The 17,014-nt window shown below is 33.2% G+C and overlaps 1 protein-coding gene across 4 annotated transcripts; it reads left to right on the top strand.

Annotated features, from left to right (window-relative positions):
• The first annotated feature begins 1,658 nt into the window (after window positions 1-1,658).
• Window positions 1,659-14,297, top strand: LOC110690651. Of its 4 annotated transcripts, XR_002505124.1 has the most exons (8): window positions 8,384-8,452; window positions 9,397-9,469; window positions 9,555-9,638; window positions 9,742-9,954; window positions 12,568-12,658; window positions 12,773-12,877; window positions 12,964-13,404; window positions 14,036-14,297. XR_002505124.1 is itself a non-coding variant. In XM_021867507.1 (7 exons), the coding sequence occupies exons 4-7, from the start codon at window positions 8,099-8,101 to the stop codon at window positions 10,027-10,029; spliced, it is 840 nt and encodes a 279-aa protein (XP_021723199.1). In that variant the 5' UTR covers window positions 1,659-1,980; window positions 2,084-2,130; window positions 2,251-2,344; window positions 7,691-8,098; the 3' UTR covers window positions 10,030-10,130. The 4 variants fall into 4 exon arrangements, 2 of the variants coding, with proteins under 2 accessions (XP_021723199.1, XP_021723198.1); XM_021867507.1 differs by lacking the exons at window positions 12,568-12,658; window positions 12,773-12,877; window positions 12,964-13,404; window positions 14,036-14,297 and adding exons at window positions 1,659-1,980; window positions 2,084-2,130; window positions 2,251-2,344; window positions 7,691-8,344 and having other exon boundaries at window positions 8,389-8,452; window positions 9,397-9,638; window positions 9,742-10,130; XM_021867506.1 differs by lacking the exons at window positions 12,568-12,658; window positions 12,773-12,877; window positions 12,964-13,404; window positions 14,036-14,297 and adding exons at window positions 1,660-1,980; window positions 2,084-2,130; window positions 2,256-2,344; window positions 7,691-8,344 and having other exon boundaries at window positions 8,389-8,452; window positions 9,397-9,638; window positions 9,742-10,130.
• The last annotated feature ends 2,717 nt before the right edge of the window (window positions 14,298-17,014 follow it).

A 17,014-nucleotide genomic window follows, 5' to 3' on the forward strand; every position in this document is an offset into this window, starting at 1 on the left:
CATGGAGCAGCATCATCGGTGCTCCATTGCGAGGCCTGGGCTTGCCTTGAAGCAATGAAATGGGCCCATGCCAAAGGTAAGCAAGGGATTCTTATCTTATCCGATTCAACCTCTCTTCTGGACAATTTACAGGATAATCTAGATAGAGATATTCTAATAACCTGGATTCTAAAAGAATTAAGGGAGGTTGGATCGGTTTTTTCGAAGGTGCACAATCTTAAAAGTTCAGAGGAACCAGGTTCAAAAGGCGGACGACATAGCTAGGAATTGTCGGACTACCTTGTCTAGTTTTCCGTAGTACTTTGTTTTCCTTTGCTATTGTAAAAAAAAAGGAGCATTATTAGAGCATGTATAGCTACCCTTTCCTCTTCACTAGAACTATGAAGCATGCTTATTAGATTGATTTGAGGATTTTTTATGAATATACGTATAAGAAATGAGGTGAAGATTGTATAAGGATAGAGGATGAGCTAGTAGATGGAGTAACAACCCTAACAGGTTGGATAAAGATTATTTGAGGAGGGCGCATTTTGCATCATATTTCAACCCTAATGGATTCTCACGTGGGGGGCGTTATAAAGTATAACACGTAATCTTGGGTCTCAATTATCAACTCAAGTTTTTAATTGAATTGGTCCTTTAACGATTACCTTCCAAAACGAAAGTGATTGTTCTTCACTTACTACTACTTGCATGCCTAATTCCTTATTTGATCACCACTGCACCTAATTATTAATCAAACTCGCTCATCGCCAATTCCTTATTTTAATTAATTTACAAATTACAAGTATACAACCGCACCCTAAATCATAAATAATTATAAAAATATTGTACGTTAGCTTCCAAAGTTAGGCTTTGATACAATGTTGTTCACCAAAACAATGCTCCAGAAGGCACCATGCAACAACGTGTAGTAGACAGTCTGCCTTCTGTTGCGAACATAGCAATGTTGAAGGTGCATGTTTGATACTTGGATAATTTAATTTGGCATAATTCTCACTGTCTTCTACCCATTTTTTAAGATGCATGTTGCATTGGATGCTTGGTTTATCTAACACTAGCACATCACAACTAAGGAAAATCGTACCGTTTGAATCCAAATTGATTCATAAATAATAAGTCATACATATAATATTTGATTGATTGGGGATCGTCGTTATTTGGAATTGAGTTTTAAAACGCAACATACATATACAATTGTCATACATTCAACAATTTATAAAAATCAACGCCACGCCTATTTCAATGCAATGGGAAAAAAATGTTCAAATGAAAGTTTAGACAATGACTATATTTTAGAATGATTTATAATAGAAGTAATTTGGTAATTTATATAGTATTATGTACAAGCTAAGCTTATTTTTGAGGAGTTAGTTTGTTGTTCATCTAAAATGTCTTTAATATATATATATATATATATATATACTACTACTACAAATCCCTTAGTTTCTAGACGCAGTTGGCTCGACGCAGTGGGGTGGGCGTCAGCTGAAAAATTTGATCCCGCTTTTTCTCGACGCTTTTTAGCGTCGAACGGTTTTCTAGACAGCAAAAAGCGTCGAGAAAAAGTCACGTGTATATCGTTCTGCATTCCTCGACGCTTTTTGTTGTCTAGACTACAAATAGACGTAAAAAAGCGTCGAGAAAATGGCACATGTTTTGCACGTGGTAACATATATCGCTTTTCGTCGACGGTTTTTCGGGTTAACTAGTGCCCTTAAAAATAATTTTATACGAGCCGTGCCTTATTATTTTAGCCCGGGGCTTTTAAATTTTGTGAAAAATTAGGCGGTGCTTTTAAAAAAAAATCAAAATTACCAATGCAAATTAAATTAAAATATTAAAAATATATTATGAACTAGTTTCCTTAATTCCAAATAAAAAAAACATCGATCAGTTTCATTACTCAGCTCCATCAAGAACGACCACGCTGCTACTTTCTCTCGTCTGGTGTCGTTCTTCAACTGCAGCAGTGATAAGGTAATGTAAAACCTAATTAAGTCTTTCTATAGATCACTCTCGCACTCATGAATTCTATCAATTCTTCATTATTTTGTAATTTGCAAATTTCTTAACAAATTAGGGTTTGAAGTTGTGAGAAGTTCTTGCTGTCAATTTCATCAATTTAGAGTAATCTTCTTCCCTTTCTTTATAATTTTGATGTCTTTATACTCGATTTTCGTTGTTATACCTTAAATTTTAATTTTTTTTCTTCAATTTTCAATGAAATTGGGAATTGTTGTCCTATAGCTAAGTCAAAACGAAAGTGAAGGGATCGAATTACGTTCGTATTGGAGCAGCTACAATAAAGACGCAGGACAAAGGGAATCCAAGCTTCAAACAGGTGAGTAGTATATTTTTGTTTTCTTATTTGATGTCGTGAATTATGTTGATGTTATGTTGCTTGCGTGCTATTGCTGTTCTATTGGCTAGCTAGAGTCGTTTGTTGTTGTTTTGTATTTTGGGAAATAATATGTGTTGATTCACTTGAATTTTTCTATGAGTATGTCTCTGTTACTATGTGTTCTTTCTTTTATGTTTGCTGATTTTTTAAAGTCAATTATATTAGTTCTTAGCTTAATGTGCTTAATATCTTAATGGATTGTAATTTTGTAGTTGTTATTGAAATTATGTAATGATTTTCTAGGCGAGGCAGGGAATTCGGGTTGGATGTTCTGCTTATGATATGTTGTTGGATGATTGGTATGTTTTGGGGATACTTTTGGAAGTCTGATGCATTTTTGGTTGTTCTGCTGGAATTTAGTCTGTTGGTGTTAGTTATGCTTTGGTCCGAAGATACAATTGAAGACTGCCTCACACCAGTTTGTATGATCCTTGTTGTTTTTTGTTTCGTACTTGTGAAGTGTGGTTTGTTTTGTGGCAATGTGCTTCTGTTTGTTTTATGTATTGGGAGATGATGTTCTTCTGTTGGTGTTGTTCTTTCTTTTGTGTTTGCTGAATTTTTTTAAGTCAATTATATTGGTAAACTAAATTTCTCCATAGTTCTTAGCTTAATTATATTGATAAACGGAGGATAGGTATTATTGTTTAGTCAATTATAGAAACAGTTCCTTCCTGTGAACTAACTATTTTTGTCAGATTATACACTTTACCAAAAGAATACTTTATTCGAACAGTAATAATAAAATGATCCATAATCTGGAATTATTTATATACCTGCAATTTAATGGTGAAATATTGTATAAATCTAGAAGTCAATGTCATTTTCTAAAGGAATAAAATCAAGACTTATGTGGGAAATTGGGTATTAGGACACGTTGAGTTTCTGTAAATGCAAATCTCATTGTTTACATCAATTGCATGGTATTATCACTACTTGTGTCAGATTATTTATTTGGACTATCTATATTGCTAGCTAGCTTTTCATATTCATAATCTTCTTCTTCTTCTTACATATTACTATATAAGACGGCAACCAATTTAATAATGCTAACACTATTAGTTAATAATGCTAACACTATCTATAATTATTTATCAATAATATTTTGTATAATAAATATTGATTAATAATTATTCATTTTCTTTTGTAGACATGGATAATAGTTGGATAGATTTACCTAAAGGTGATCCTAACTATTATAAAGGTTGCATGAAATTCTTAGACCTTGCTAAAGAGACTATTTCACAAAATACATTGTTAACTCGTTGCCCATGTAACAAGTGCAAGTTAAGTAAATGGTTTTCGGTAGATGAAGTTGGAGGCCATATTCTATTTAATGGATTTTATAAAAATTATAAAAATTGGGTATTTCATGTTAGAGATAAAGGGAGTACAACCTCTAGTATAAGTAATAGTCAAGAAAAGATCGTGGGTCGAGATGATATGGACGGGTTACTTAGAGCAGCTTTTAGAGTTGATGATCCACAACCCACTCAAGAACCCCATAATCAATCATTATCTGAACCTAGTATCGAGGATGTCGATTTGTGTGGCATGGATGAGGGGTTAGATCATAACACTCAATCACCTTTCACAGGTGAAGAACATGTAAAGTATAATAAACTCATGGAAGCTTCTGGAGAAGGCTTATATGAGGGTTGTACTACCTTTTCAAAGCTTTCATTTCTATTGCACTTGTTTCATCTAAAGTGTATGTTTCATTGGTCTGCCGAGTCATTTAATAAACTACTTGAACTTCTATTAGACGCATTTCCTATCATTAAGGAGTTTCCATCGTCTTATTATGAAGGCATGAAAGTAATCAATGATTTGGGATTGGGATATGAGAAAATCCATGCATGTCCAAATGACTGCATGCTATATTGGGGTGAATTTTCAGAAAAAAGTGAGTGTCATATATGCCATGCATCAAGGTAGAAAATTGTGAAAGGAAAGGAGGGTGATGTAAGTGAGAAAGGTAAAGAAACATGTAAGAAAGGTGAGCCGGCTAAAGTAATGCGGTATTTTCCCCTCATCCCTAGATTAAAGAGACTGTACATGTCTTCAAAAATAGCAGAGGACATGAGATGGCATTATAATCTGAAGATGATGGCATTCTACGGCGTCCTGCGGATGGAGAGGCTTGGAACAAATTTGATGAAAAATATTTAGAGTTTGCCGCCGATCCTCGTAGTGTTAGATTGGGCCTTGCTAGTGACGGTTTTAATCCATATCGTCTAATGAATACCAACTATAGTACGTGGCCAGTGGTCCTTATTCCATATAATTTACCGCCATGGCTTTGCATGAAGTCGTCATCATTCATTCTATCTACTATTATTCCTGGTAAATCCGGTCCTGGTATGGATATTGACGTGTACTTGCAACCACTGATTCATGAGTTAAAATTGTTGTGGCTAGGTGTTGATGCCTTTGATTCTTATAGTGGAAAGAACTTTAAATTGCGAGCAGCCTTACACTCCACTATTAATGACTTCCCGGCATATGCTATGTTGTCGGGTTGGAGTACAAGAGGCTACAAAGCTTGTCCATCTTGCACTGATTCCACGTATTCATATAGATTTGGCGGTAAACTTGTGTACCCCGGGCATCGAAAATGGTTGCCAATTGATCACCCGTATCGTTCGCAAGCTAATTCATTCGACGGGAATGAGGAATATGGTCTTGCTTCGGTTCCTGCAAGCGGTACTGAAGTTTTGAAGCAACAAGATAAGGTAAAGTATGTTTATGGGAAATCCAAAAATGTTCCAAAAAAAAGAGGGAGAAAGAATGCTGATCTGATGCTGATGATGATGATGATGACGCCGACTTAGTTCTTTGGAAAAAGAAAAGTACATTTTTTGAGTTAGAGTATTGGGAGCATAATCCTCTTAGGCATAATTTAGATGTTATGCACATTGAAAAAAATGTGTGTGATATTTTATTAGGAACTCTTTTAGGTATGGAAAACAGTAGAGATGATAGAAGTGCTCGAGTAGCCCTTGAGGGTAAAAATATAAAGTCTCATCTTTGGATTGACCCTCGAGGTGACATCCCTCCAGCCCCTTACACCATGTCTAATGAGGAGAAGGAACGGTTTTTAAAAGTTTTAAAGAAGCTTAAAGTTCCTGATGGATATGGATCTAATTTGCAAAGATGTGTGAACTTGAAGCAGCGAAAACTTATTAATATGAAAAGCCACGATAATCATATCCTCATGCAAGATATCCTTCCTGTCGCTTTAAGGGCGTCGAATGCCACAAAAGTTATTGACTTGCTTGAGGAGTTGTCAGATTTTTTTAAAAAGATATGTTCAACCACTATAGATACAAGAGAATTAGATGCCATTCAGTCAAAGCTTGTGCTGACTCTTTGTAAGATAGAGATAGAGTTTTTACCTACATTTTTAACAATCATGGTTCATCTAATTATTCATTTAGTGGATGAGGTTAGACTTGGCGGACCAGTTCATTACAGATGGATGTATCCCATTGAAAGGTTTGTGTTTAAATACTTTTTTTTTCTTTTGTTATTATAGATAAAAATTCATTCCAATATTTTCCAAATTCTTTCACATTCACACACATAATCACTTTTTTTATTTCAAGGTACTTGGCGTTTTTGAAATCTCATGTAAGCAATAAAGCGCAACCGGAGGGATCTATAGCAGAGGGGTAACTTTTATGGGAGACAATTGCATTTTGTTCGAGATATTTAGAAAGTGTTGAGACCATATTTAATAGACCAAGAAGGAATGAAGATGGCGTGCCCGACGATGAGAACTATCTGTTTAACTCTGGTGGTCGTGTTGTTGGAAAGAAAGAAAATGTTCGTTTGGATGATAGAAGTTTAAAACAAGCACATTGCTATGTTTTACTTCATTCTGATGAAGTGACACCGGTGCTTGAGTAAGTAGCATTATAGGTTTTTTTTTTTTTTTTTCTCTTCGTTAGTAATTTGACATTTTGAATTTTCTATAGTGAGTTCATAACACTAAAACGACAAGGGAATGAAGTTGGAGGAAGCCAAGCAAATGAATCCATTGAAAATCAATGGATAATTAATGAATTTCCTGATTGGTTATTAAGCCAGGTTATATGCTTCAAAATTAGGAATTTCATTTTTCTTTATCTTTTTTTTAATACACCAATCTTAGATTAACTTTGTTCATATTGAATTATAGGTCAATAATCTAAATGATAGCACGGTAGAAGAAAAGTTAAGAAAAGCCTTAGCTCGTGGCTTGAGTAACCGTGTGAGAAGGACGAAAAGTCTTTTTATTAATGGCTATAAATTTGGTATTACCGATCGTGAGAAATTTCGAACAACTCAAAATTCTGGAATCATGGTGGAAGCGGAGGGTCAACAGTATTATGGAAAACTGAAAGATATATTTGAATTAGATAATTACGGTTTTTGTAAAGTTGTAATGTTTCGTTGTGATTGGGTAGATATACATAGGGGTATCAAAACATACCCGAGCGAAAGTGTTCGTGTCAATTTCTCAAAGTTGATGCACACCGGTCGAAATTTGCATGATGATCCATTTGTTTTCTCATCTCAAGCAAAACAAGTTTTTTACGTCGAGGACGAGATACAAAAAGGATGGTTTCATGTTGTTAAGACTAAGCCTAGGGACTTGTTTGATATACTTGAATAATTAGCTACTTTAAGATCTTTTTTATACTATGTTTGTTATTTGATATGACTTGTTGCCAATTTAGTCAGCTTAACAGAAGATTGATTTTTTTTTTTTTCTGTATTCTTATGTTATTATATTATATTTGTACATTTTATATTTGGTATGCTTATTGTTGCAATATATAGAATGATTAGTCAAAGCTTAAATTCCTTATTATCTTCTATGTTATTGGTTGGATCAATAATTAATTTAAAATTTGAGTGATCTTCTATGATTTGTTTTGCGCTGCTCCATTTATAGGTTGGGTAGTTTGTTTAACCCCATATAAGTGAGTTAATAAGGGAACCTTTTGATTCGGATTGCTTGATAGAGGAATAACTTTAATAAGTTTTTGCGCTGTTCTTCTGCTATTTTCTGTACTGTAGTTGCTGTTCTTGTGCTGTTTTCTGTCGTTGGTGCTCTATAATTGCTGCTGCGTTTGCTTTCTGCTGCTGGTTGCTTACTTGCTGCTATTATTTGCTTTGATTTTTTTTTTCTCAATCATATTAATCTGGCTTCTGTTTCATATTTTCATTATTAATGTTATTCTCTTATTAGTTGTTGTCTTGCAAGTTTAACATGATCTTTTTGTATCATTTATCTTGTAGTGTTAGAAAAGATGACTTATCGAAGCAAGAGGGCAAGGGACATACTTGCGGCTGCAACTAAGGGACGAGATACTCTGTCGTCACAGCCTCCAAATACAACTATTGCAGACTAATCTTCTGGAAGTGAAGCTGCCTCACAACCCACCAAAAAGCAAGTTGTTGGTTCATTAAAATTTGATGAGGTGCAGAATGAGAAATGGGGGCCATTTGGTCCACCGAAAACCACTACTTCTGCACAATCACCTTCTATCAATCCCGAATCTATTTGGAAGAAACCTCCTACTACACCAACACCAAGTTTAATTATGGAAGCTGCTAAAGACAAACAAGGTTGCTCGCAAAAAACTACACCCAAACTTACTGCTATAGTCTCACCTAATATGCCACCTAACATGCCACCTATTGCACATGAACCATTCAGGCACCCTTCTACTTCTTCTCCTGCTACTCACCAACCATTCAGGCACCCTTCTACTTCCTCTCCTGCTACTCACCAACCATTTAGGCACCCTTCTACTTCCTCTCCTGCTATTCACCAACAATGTGACCTCCATCAACCTTCAAAACAAGGACTTCAGAACCAAGCTTCAAATGCTGCCAAAAGTTCAAATGCAGCTCCACAGAATAAGAATCAAACACAACAAAACATTGGTGAAGCTTCAAAAGAGGTCCCGAAAAAATCCAAGTCTCTACGGTGTAAGTTACTTCCAGATTGGCGTGAAGACATTGAGTTCGATGACAAGGAGGAGGTTTTGACCATAGGTAATTTATCTTAATTAAATCTTCCGTTTGTAGTTTTCAATATTATGTCTTGTGAATATATAATTCTGAAGTTTAGGCTAATGATCAATTGCTGTTTCTTTTTGGTCGCCTCTTCAATTGATCTACGGCTTTTTAAGATTTTTATTTGTCATCTTGGTTGTACTCAAAGTGACCGAGTTAGGCTAGATAGTTTGTTCAGCATTATGCCATCTGGACTTAATTTTAGGTTTTTGAAGTTTGCTGGTATTGTTAGTAGAATTTGCTGCTTCAGTGGTATTCTTTTTCTTGCTATTTGATGTTTTATTGAAGATAAAATTTAGTTGGTTGTTTGACTTGTATTTGATTTGGCAGTCTTATAATATATTTTGTGCTGTTTTATAGAATTATATTCTGATGTTATGTATTCTGATGCTTATCATGAATAAAAAGGCTTATATTGTTGTTCTGTTTTTTGGCCGTTACAAAGCTGTATGTGAGGTGATGTTTTTGGTATGTCCAGCCCTAATATATGGGTTTTTTGGACACCAGCACTTAGTTTTAAGTGCCTTGTGTCTTGAATGGATGAATCTCCCGATGTTCATAATTTATTTTGTAAGGTAATTTAGTATACTGATTGACCTTTGCTATCCAGACGATGAGATTTTGTGAAGATCCTAGTGATTATAGAATGTTTTGGACCATTAGTTATTGCTGTTGTCAATTGTTGCCCTGGTCATTGGAATAATGATTCTCATATCTTTTCTTAGTTGACTTCTACCATATCATGTGCTACTCTATTCCCTCCTCGCTAGACAAAAGACTAGATCATATCTTTTCTTAGTTGACTTCAACCAAATCATGATTATGTTGCTGATTTCTATCTTTGATAGTTTTACTGATTTATTGAGATGATATAATCTTATGATGTTGCCTCTGTTTTCTGTTAATTACCTTACATGGTATAGATGACAAGGGTAATACTACATTGGTGAGTGGTGTAATTCATCCAGTTGACGTTTTGAGTGCTAAAGGCTTCAAGTACGTTGTGGAATTCAATGATCTTTGCAAACCGATTAGGAAAGGTGGACATGTTTTGATTAAATTTATTGGTTATTTGGCAAAGATGGAGTCCCATTGTCCACTTGGACCAACAGATTGGAAAAAAATCGACGGGACTATAAAAGGGAATGTAGTTACAAATATGCGAGTACGTACAATTTTCCTCCACTCAAATTTCTTTTCTTTTCTTTCTATGGCGTACTATATACTTCACTATATTTCAGTGTGTTACACTAATTTTTTTTTTAAAGGACCACTTTGTGATTTCCGATGGTAAAGAATACGACAAACAAGCTTTGCAACGTGCCAATAAAGCATGGAGACAATATAAGTTTGAATTGAAAAAGCTATATTTCAAGCCAAAAGAAAAAACAATGGGTGAGAAGAAAACACAACCACCAGCAGGAATTAGCCCCCTGAATTGGACAGCGTTGTTAGATTATTGGTATTCTGATAAAGCACAAGTAAGAACAATTAGTTTCATCATGTTTCTTGGAAGGATTTGTTGGAAATATTCCTTTATTTTAATTATTATTTGAATAAGTTGGAAATGAGGTTAGGGTATGTTGCTAAATCCGAAGTGTATTCTAAGTTTCTTAATAGTTTATGAGTTATGAATGAGTCTAATGACTTTCTCCAAGCCTGAGCAGATAGTGACATCATTTCTAGATAGGATTTTTAGTCCGCTACGTTAATAAGGAATTATTTTTTACAGTGCTCAGACCATCAGGCTTATGTGGTCGACTATCTAATTTAATTTTTTTAGTGTCATCTTATCTTATGCTTGTTTGTTGTCGACAACATAAGCCTGAGTTTCTGTTTATATGTAAGTGAATTCTTATTCAAGCTTTTAACTTCCTTACAAACTATCTAGAAATTATTCTATAGGTTCAGGGGCTGTTTGGTTTTAGGCTAAGGGTAAGGGAATGGTTGGCAATTTTTATAGGATATTTGTTACGCATGTTATACCTAATTTGTTCTTGCTTACTGTAGACACCTAAAAATGTCTCCCCAAATCCAAACCCGATGATGAACAACCTTTCACCGCCATTATTGGTCGGGTTGAGTATTTAATTTTTGGAGTGCTTAAATCCATATTTCCATTTCATAAACCAACCCTATTACTAGCCCATTTCCCAAAACCATAACTCATTTTCCTCTTTTCGTGCCTTTAAACCCAAAATAATTCATTTCGTGTCCTTTAAAATCATTAATTTCGTATCCTTTTTATAAAAACGTTTAATCCAGTTTATTTTGGTCCATAATCTGGGTCCAATGATTGAATTTTTGGATGGGGATTTAAAATAGCTTTCCAACGATATATTATAAGCCCAAATCCGAGTTATAACGAATAAGTTATGGCCAAAATATTAAACTAGCCCAAACCGAACCTAAGCCCACCTTACCTACGACCCAATGATCATGTGGAGGGTCCAAATTATTTAATCCCATTCCTAAACCAATTAGGATTAATTAGAAGCTTCTACAAGTTTCTAAAAGATCTTAATTATCCGTTTTGAAAAGATAAGATTAAAGAGTTTGAAATTGAATAAAACTTTTCTTTTTGAAAGTCCTATTTCTATCAGAATTGAAAGACGTTCAAAGATAGACATATATGAATTTCGTGCCTCATATTTTTTATCTGAATTTTATATGGTTGGATATCCCTTGAAATTATCTTTCCAATGATATATTATAATATCAATTCCGAGCTATAACGGAAAAGATATGAATAAAATGTCAAACTCTATCCAAAACTGACACCGACTCACTATTTCGGCTATATCTTTTGTTCTACAACATATTTTAATCTGATTCTAATTGGGTTAGAAATTAGACTTCAAAATCTTTCCAACGATATCTTATTCATCTTATTCCGATTTCTGGATCAAAAGATATGATAAAAATAAAAACCGCAAAAACTGCTGTCTATCGCAAGCGTTTTATCCGATTCGAATTCTTATCTTCTCTTGATTCGACCCCTCTTTTCCCCTTATAAATAGAGGTCATATCTCCCCTTTTTTATTCATCAACTAGCTTGATCATCAAATCCTTCTCTCTTTCTTTTTTTACACCAAAAATCATTCTCTTCTCTCTCTCCCATATTCTAAGCCTTAAACCTATATTTCTAATTCTATCATTTCTTCCTTAAGCACTCCAAGGAGTTCATACAATACCCAAAGTTCTATACTTAAACCAAGGTGTGAAAGGTATAAATGAGGGTTTGGACCAAATCAACTCTACTTTTGATTTAATTTAATTTAATTTCCATTTGATTTATATTTTTATTGAAGTTACTAACAGTTTATTCACGATGTAGCAATTCAAGGAAACGCGGAGTGTGAGTAATTAAATTAATCACTTAATTACTCTTATTTTTATTCTTATTGTTAGTATCATGATTAGGGTTATTATTATTATTTGATTTGACTAACGCTATTATTGTTAAATTGCTTCCAATATTAATGTTTATTCTATTATTTTTATTGAACTATATTGCATGTTTAAAGGTAATATGTAATTGAAAATCACGCCTAATAAGATAATTTGGACGACCGGTTTAGGATCCTTTTTAATCTTATTATTAATTGAAGTGATCACCAAATTTTTAGAATTATGTGTGCATTAATTTTGTACCAATTTAGTTAAATAATAGTTTGGAGCAAATTGAATATTTGTTTGTATGCCTTTGAGATCACAGGAATGCTTTTCATTATAAGAATCGAGTAGAGGCCAATACGGGCGAATGTGAATCCATGACTCACTTCGTACCATCATCCCCGATCCTCCTTTCGTGGTGCCGAACCATATGGAGTTAGTAATCTCACGGATTATGAATGGGGTGTAACCTTCACGGGTCAATCGTTGTTGCCTATCGTTGTCCCTTATCGTGGTTGCCTTTTATGATCCGTGAACGGTTTACAAGTTCCTTAAAAACTTGTTGGCGGCTCCCTACTTTCCTTGTCCCTAATTGTATTATGTCAATTCCCACTTCCTATGAGTGCCAAACATATTCACAACATGCTTAACGTAGGCGCAGTTCGAACGACGCCTACACTTACGCTTAATTAATGCAGAGTTTGGCAGAATGTGGAAAAAGGGCACGATCTTTCCTTTCAGTATCACAGATGTGGCAGCAATAGCTATGCAAATCAATAAGCTGATTATGTACGGCTTATATACATATATGTTATTGTTATGTTTTGTCTTCATTCATTGTGCTTCTTGTTGATATTGCTATATCTCTTTAATACCCTTTGCATTTGCATTATCAATTCATAGGAAGACGAACATGGAGAACCAATGAGCTTATTAGCTCTTTGGATTAAATCTCACTCGGGTAAAGATGGAAGCTTTCTCCTTGGCACAGACACTGAAGATTTTGTGGTACAATCTGATGTCATATTTTTTTTAGTTTATAAATTTTATAAAATGATGATGACTAATTGCATAATCCCTATTATTTTGTGTAGGATGATGTAAAAGCTAAGGTTGAGCACGCAACTTAGGTTGATGTACCCTACGAAGTCACAGACAGAGCTAGAAAATGAAGCTTTTGAGAAAACGATGTATAGCGATGAGATTCCGATCGTCCTGTGGGTTATGGACAAGGGGTAAACAAGGGTGATATCTACGGAGTGCATGGTGTGTTAAGGAAAGAAGGGTACGGAAAATTCCAAAGAAGAGTTAATTTAATGGATAATGTTAAAGAAGATGTGGCTACTTTGTACAAAAAGAATGAGGTGCTTGAAAAAGAAAATGAAAAGCTCAAAGACCAAGTCCAAGAGAATAATTTTTTGCTGAAATATCTTGTTGGACACTTTTCTCAAATTGTAGGTAAAGTTAGTGAGGGTAACACTGATCCACATATGCTAAGACTTGCACAAGAAGTATTGGGTATGACACACCATCAGGTACATCATTTTGTTTCTTAGGTACTGAACTTTTTTACATTATGTTACATATAATTTAATTTTCCCTAATTATAAGAGTAAGTGTGAGGGAATTGATGTTTTGGTAATTTAATTCCTGGTGTTTGTATGTTTGATGGGATCAACAATTGGTACTTTGCCATTATATTTTTTTTATGTCCTATGGGTAAAATCAATTTTGCGTTGTTGGGGTGTGGATTTTGTTGATAATAGGAGATGCCGGCAATCTTGAATGCTGGTTCATTTGGATGATTTTTCCCTGTTTCCTCTGTTATTGTTGGGGAACTCAAACTCTCAATTGTTTGTGCTAGTATGAGGGGTTTAATGGCTGCTACTACCTGTCCTTCTGCTACAGTAGCTCTCTTTAGGGCCGAATCTCAGCCACTGGTTTGTATGTGGCTACTAAAACTGAAGGTGGGCTTTGGTGGCTGTCAAGTGGTTCAACTAGTTTTAGGGGGTCTGAGAATATGGTGCCTTTGGTGCAGGACAAGTTCATATGCTACTTAGTCACTTTATCTTATTAAATTAAATGCAGTTAAACTTCGTATTTATACTATATAATAATTTATTGATTTATATTTTCTAATTTTTATTGTAATTTTCACATATGAAGGTTGGAAGAGGTACGATGAAGGGGCTAAAGCAGAAGGACAATGATAAAATGAGTTAGATTGTGGAGGCAAGTAGACTTGACAGCTAGCCTAATTCGGTTTGGTGCGACGACTCTATGATGTTAATTATTCTTAGTATATATTTGTTCTTGTTTGGAGACACTAGTATTAGTAGCAAACAAGGTTTCTAATAGTAATTATGTTGTTAATATTTTGGATCATTTTAGAATGATGTTAAAAATATGTTGGTTTAAATTTTTAATATATGTATTGAAGTTTTTTTCTATATATATAATTTTAGGTCTAAATTAGATTGGAATTTTTTTTTTTTTTTGTAAAAAGGTACGAATAATCTCGATGCATATCCATGTCGAAAAATGTTAATTTAACTAAAATATGGACATGAAAAAGCGTCTCCACTTTTTTAGATTGTAGACTTCAAAAAGCGTCGACAAAATTGAAAACATGAAAATAAAAATTAAATAAATTAGAAATTGTGGTCACAAAAAAGCGTCAGAAAATATCAGATACTGGAGACACAAAAAACGTCGACAATATCAGATATTGGTGACACAAAAAAGCGTCGAGAAATTCTTTCATACGGCGCGAAATACAGAAAATTTAGACGCTCCGTATAAATATTAGGACGCAAAAAAGCGTCTAGAATCTCGACGCGTTTTTACGTCTTCATAAAATTCTCGACATCAAATTTCTCGACGCTTTTAAACGTCGAGAAAAGCCTTAATAAGCATCGAAAAAAGGCGGGATTTCTAATATATATATTATCTAATCTTATCTTTTGTTCTCAAAAAAAATCTAATCTTATCTTTTAAAATGTTTGTTGTACTTTGTATACTATTAGCACTCGTGTGATGCACGAATTAGAATAAAAAAATTCAATACAATATGAAATAATTAATTCACAAAATGTGGGTTTTTGGAAAGAGAAATATCACTAATACGCTTTTGGTTAATTGATGTTCACACTTTAATAATTTTGGAGGGAAAAATCTATATGAGAAATTGACATGTGTACAGTGATAATGTAAGCGATTTTTTATTTTAGTTATTGTTATAGATTGGAATAAACATGTATCGCATGTGTAAATCTTGTTAACATATAACCTAAAAACCGATTGACTTACACTACCCATAGTAATACAACTAGTAACATGTATTTATAAGATCTTCATACATACATACACGCATGACGCATGCATGAATGCATGATGATATGACCTTATAAGGTGTTTGCCTTTTCATTTTTCGAAACGATTTTTTATTGTAGCAAAAACTCAATAATTATTAGTTGTTGAATTATGTGTTTTAAGTTTTAATACACTTTATAATATCTTAAAATACATTACATAAGGAGTACATGATTAATTGCTTAGCTGTTGAATTATGTCTTTTAATCTTATAAGACTTAATAATATCTTTTATTTATATAAAATATTTCAATATCTATCTATACCTATATATTTGTATTGTACATTCAATAAGTTGTTGGATGTATGACTATTATGTAGGGGTTAAAAGTTTAAAACATACTCCCTTCGTTTTAAAATATTTGCTCCACTTTTCTTTTCTGACCGTTTTTAAATATTTACTCTATTTTCTTATTTGAAATCTTATACAATATTTAATTCATTTCTCTAACCTAATGGACCCAACATAAATCATATTTTATTAATTTCATATTCCCTCTCCTCTAATTCTCTCAACTACTTTTGTTTTTTACAATTTTTTTGTTCTTCCCCCTACCCGACTACCTTCATATTTTATTACTCACTCCAATTTCTCCTAAAACTCCGCATATGGAGAAATAGAGCAAGTATTTAAAAATGGAGGGAGTATAAACTGCTGCGTAAAATGTAAGGTTATTATTATTGTGTCTATAAATTTGGTGAATACAACGAGTAAGGCTCTGTTCACTTCACCTTATTTTTGTTGAACTGAAATTATTTTTACAGCCCTTAAATTATTTTTACTAAATTCAAATAATTTTTACTGAACTGGAATTAATTTTGCTAAACTGAAATTATTTGTATTGATTCTCTATTATATTTCTTCTACTGGATTAGGCTCGTGCGATACACGAAGTAAATATTATTTTACGATTTTTACAATATTATTTAGCTTATTTGTGTTTAATATGTATGTAGTACAAACAATTTAATACATCTAATAAATTGAGAAATTAATAAAGAGTGGAAGCCCCAATTCATATAATCTGTATAAAATATAAGAAAATAAAATAGTCTGACCTTCCTTTAATTTTTTCAATCAAAATTGCATAATTAGTCGATTTAAATATAAAATATGTTAGCAAAATGTATAATTAATTTATCTCTATCAAATTTTTATTTATATTGAAAAAAAATAATGAAGTCATTATTGTTTTGGCGGAAATTTTTTTATAAGAGGTTGACATGTGGAAAGTGATGATATCAGCAGTAATTACTTTAGTTAATTTAAAGATAGATTTACTGGTTTTACTAAACTGAAATTATTTTTATTAAACTGAAATTAATTTTGCTGAATTGAACTTATTTTTGCTAAACGCAACTTATTTTTACTAAAGTGAAATTATTTTACTAAATTATTTTTAAAGGTCAACTGAAGAGGGCCTAAAATAAGTGTTGGATTATACAGCTACTACGGCGGATGGTAAGACAAGAAGTTTATATTTTTTTCCTCTACGGCCTACAGGGAGTTAGGAAATCAGACTATTTTTCTTATATAGTTATGTGGAACATTGTTCATTTATTTTTCAATTAATAAGATAACATAATATATTATATAAAAAAGAATAAAATAAAAGAAATATGAATGACATAAAATACTATTCAAATCTCTTTCTTAATTGAATTACTAATTGATTTTTTTTCCCTACGAGATTAATAATTAGATTTATAAACCGTACATTGCAAAATGCTCGGACATTAAACAAGTAAGGGCCTGAGCTGAGCTGAGCTGAA

This window comes from Chenopodium quinoa, unplaced genomic scaffold, assembly GCF_001683475.1.
Source record: "Chenopodium quinoa cultivar QQ74 unplaced genomic scaffold, ASM168347v1, whole genome shotgun sequence".
Lineage (NCBI taxonomy): Eukaryota > Viridiplantae > Streptophyta > Magnoliopsida > Caryophyllales > Amaranthaceae > Chenopodium > Chenopodium quinoa.

Excerpts from the sequence above, each read along its gene's own strand:
- LOC110690651 (XM_021867507.1), top strand. The coding sequence starts at position 8,099 with ATGAACCATTCAGGCACCCTTCTACTTCTTCTCCTGCTACTCACCAAC. Across the intron at positions 8,345-8,388 it reads AACACAACAAAACATTGGTG|AAGTTACTTCCAGATTGGCG; the intron begins AAGCTTCAAAAG and ends TCTCTACGGTGT. Across the intron at positions 9,639-9,741 it reads ATGTAGTTACAAATATGCGA|GACCACTTTGTGATTTCCGA; the intron begins GTACGTACAATT and ends TTTTTTTTAAAG.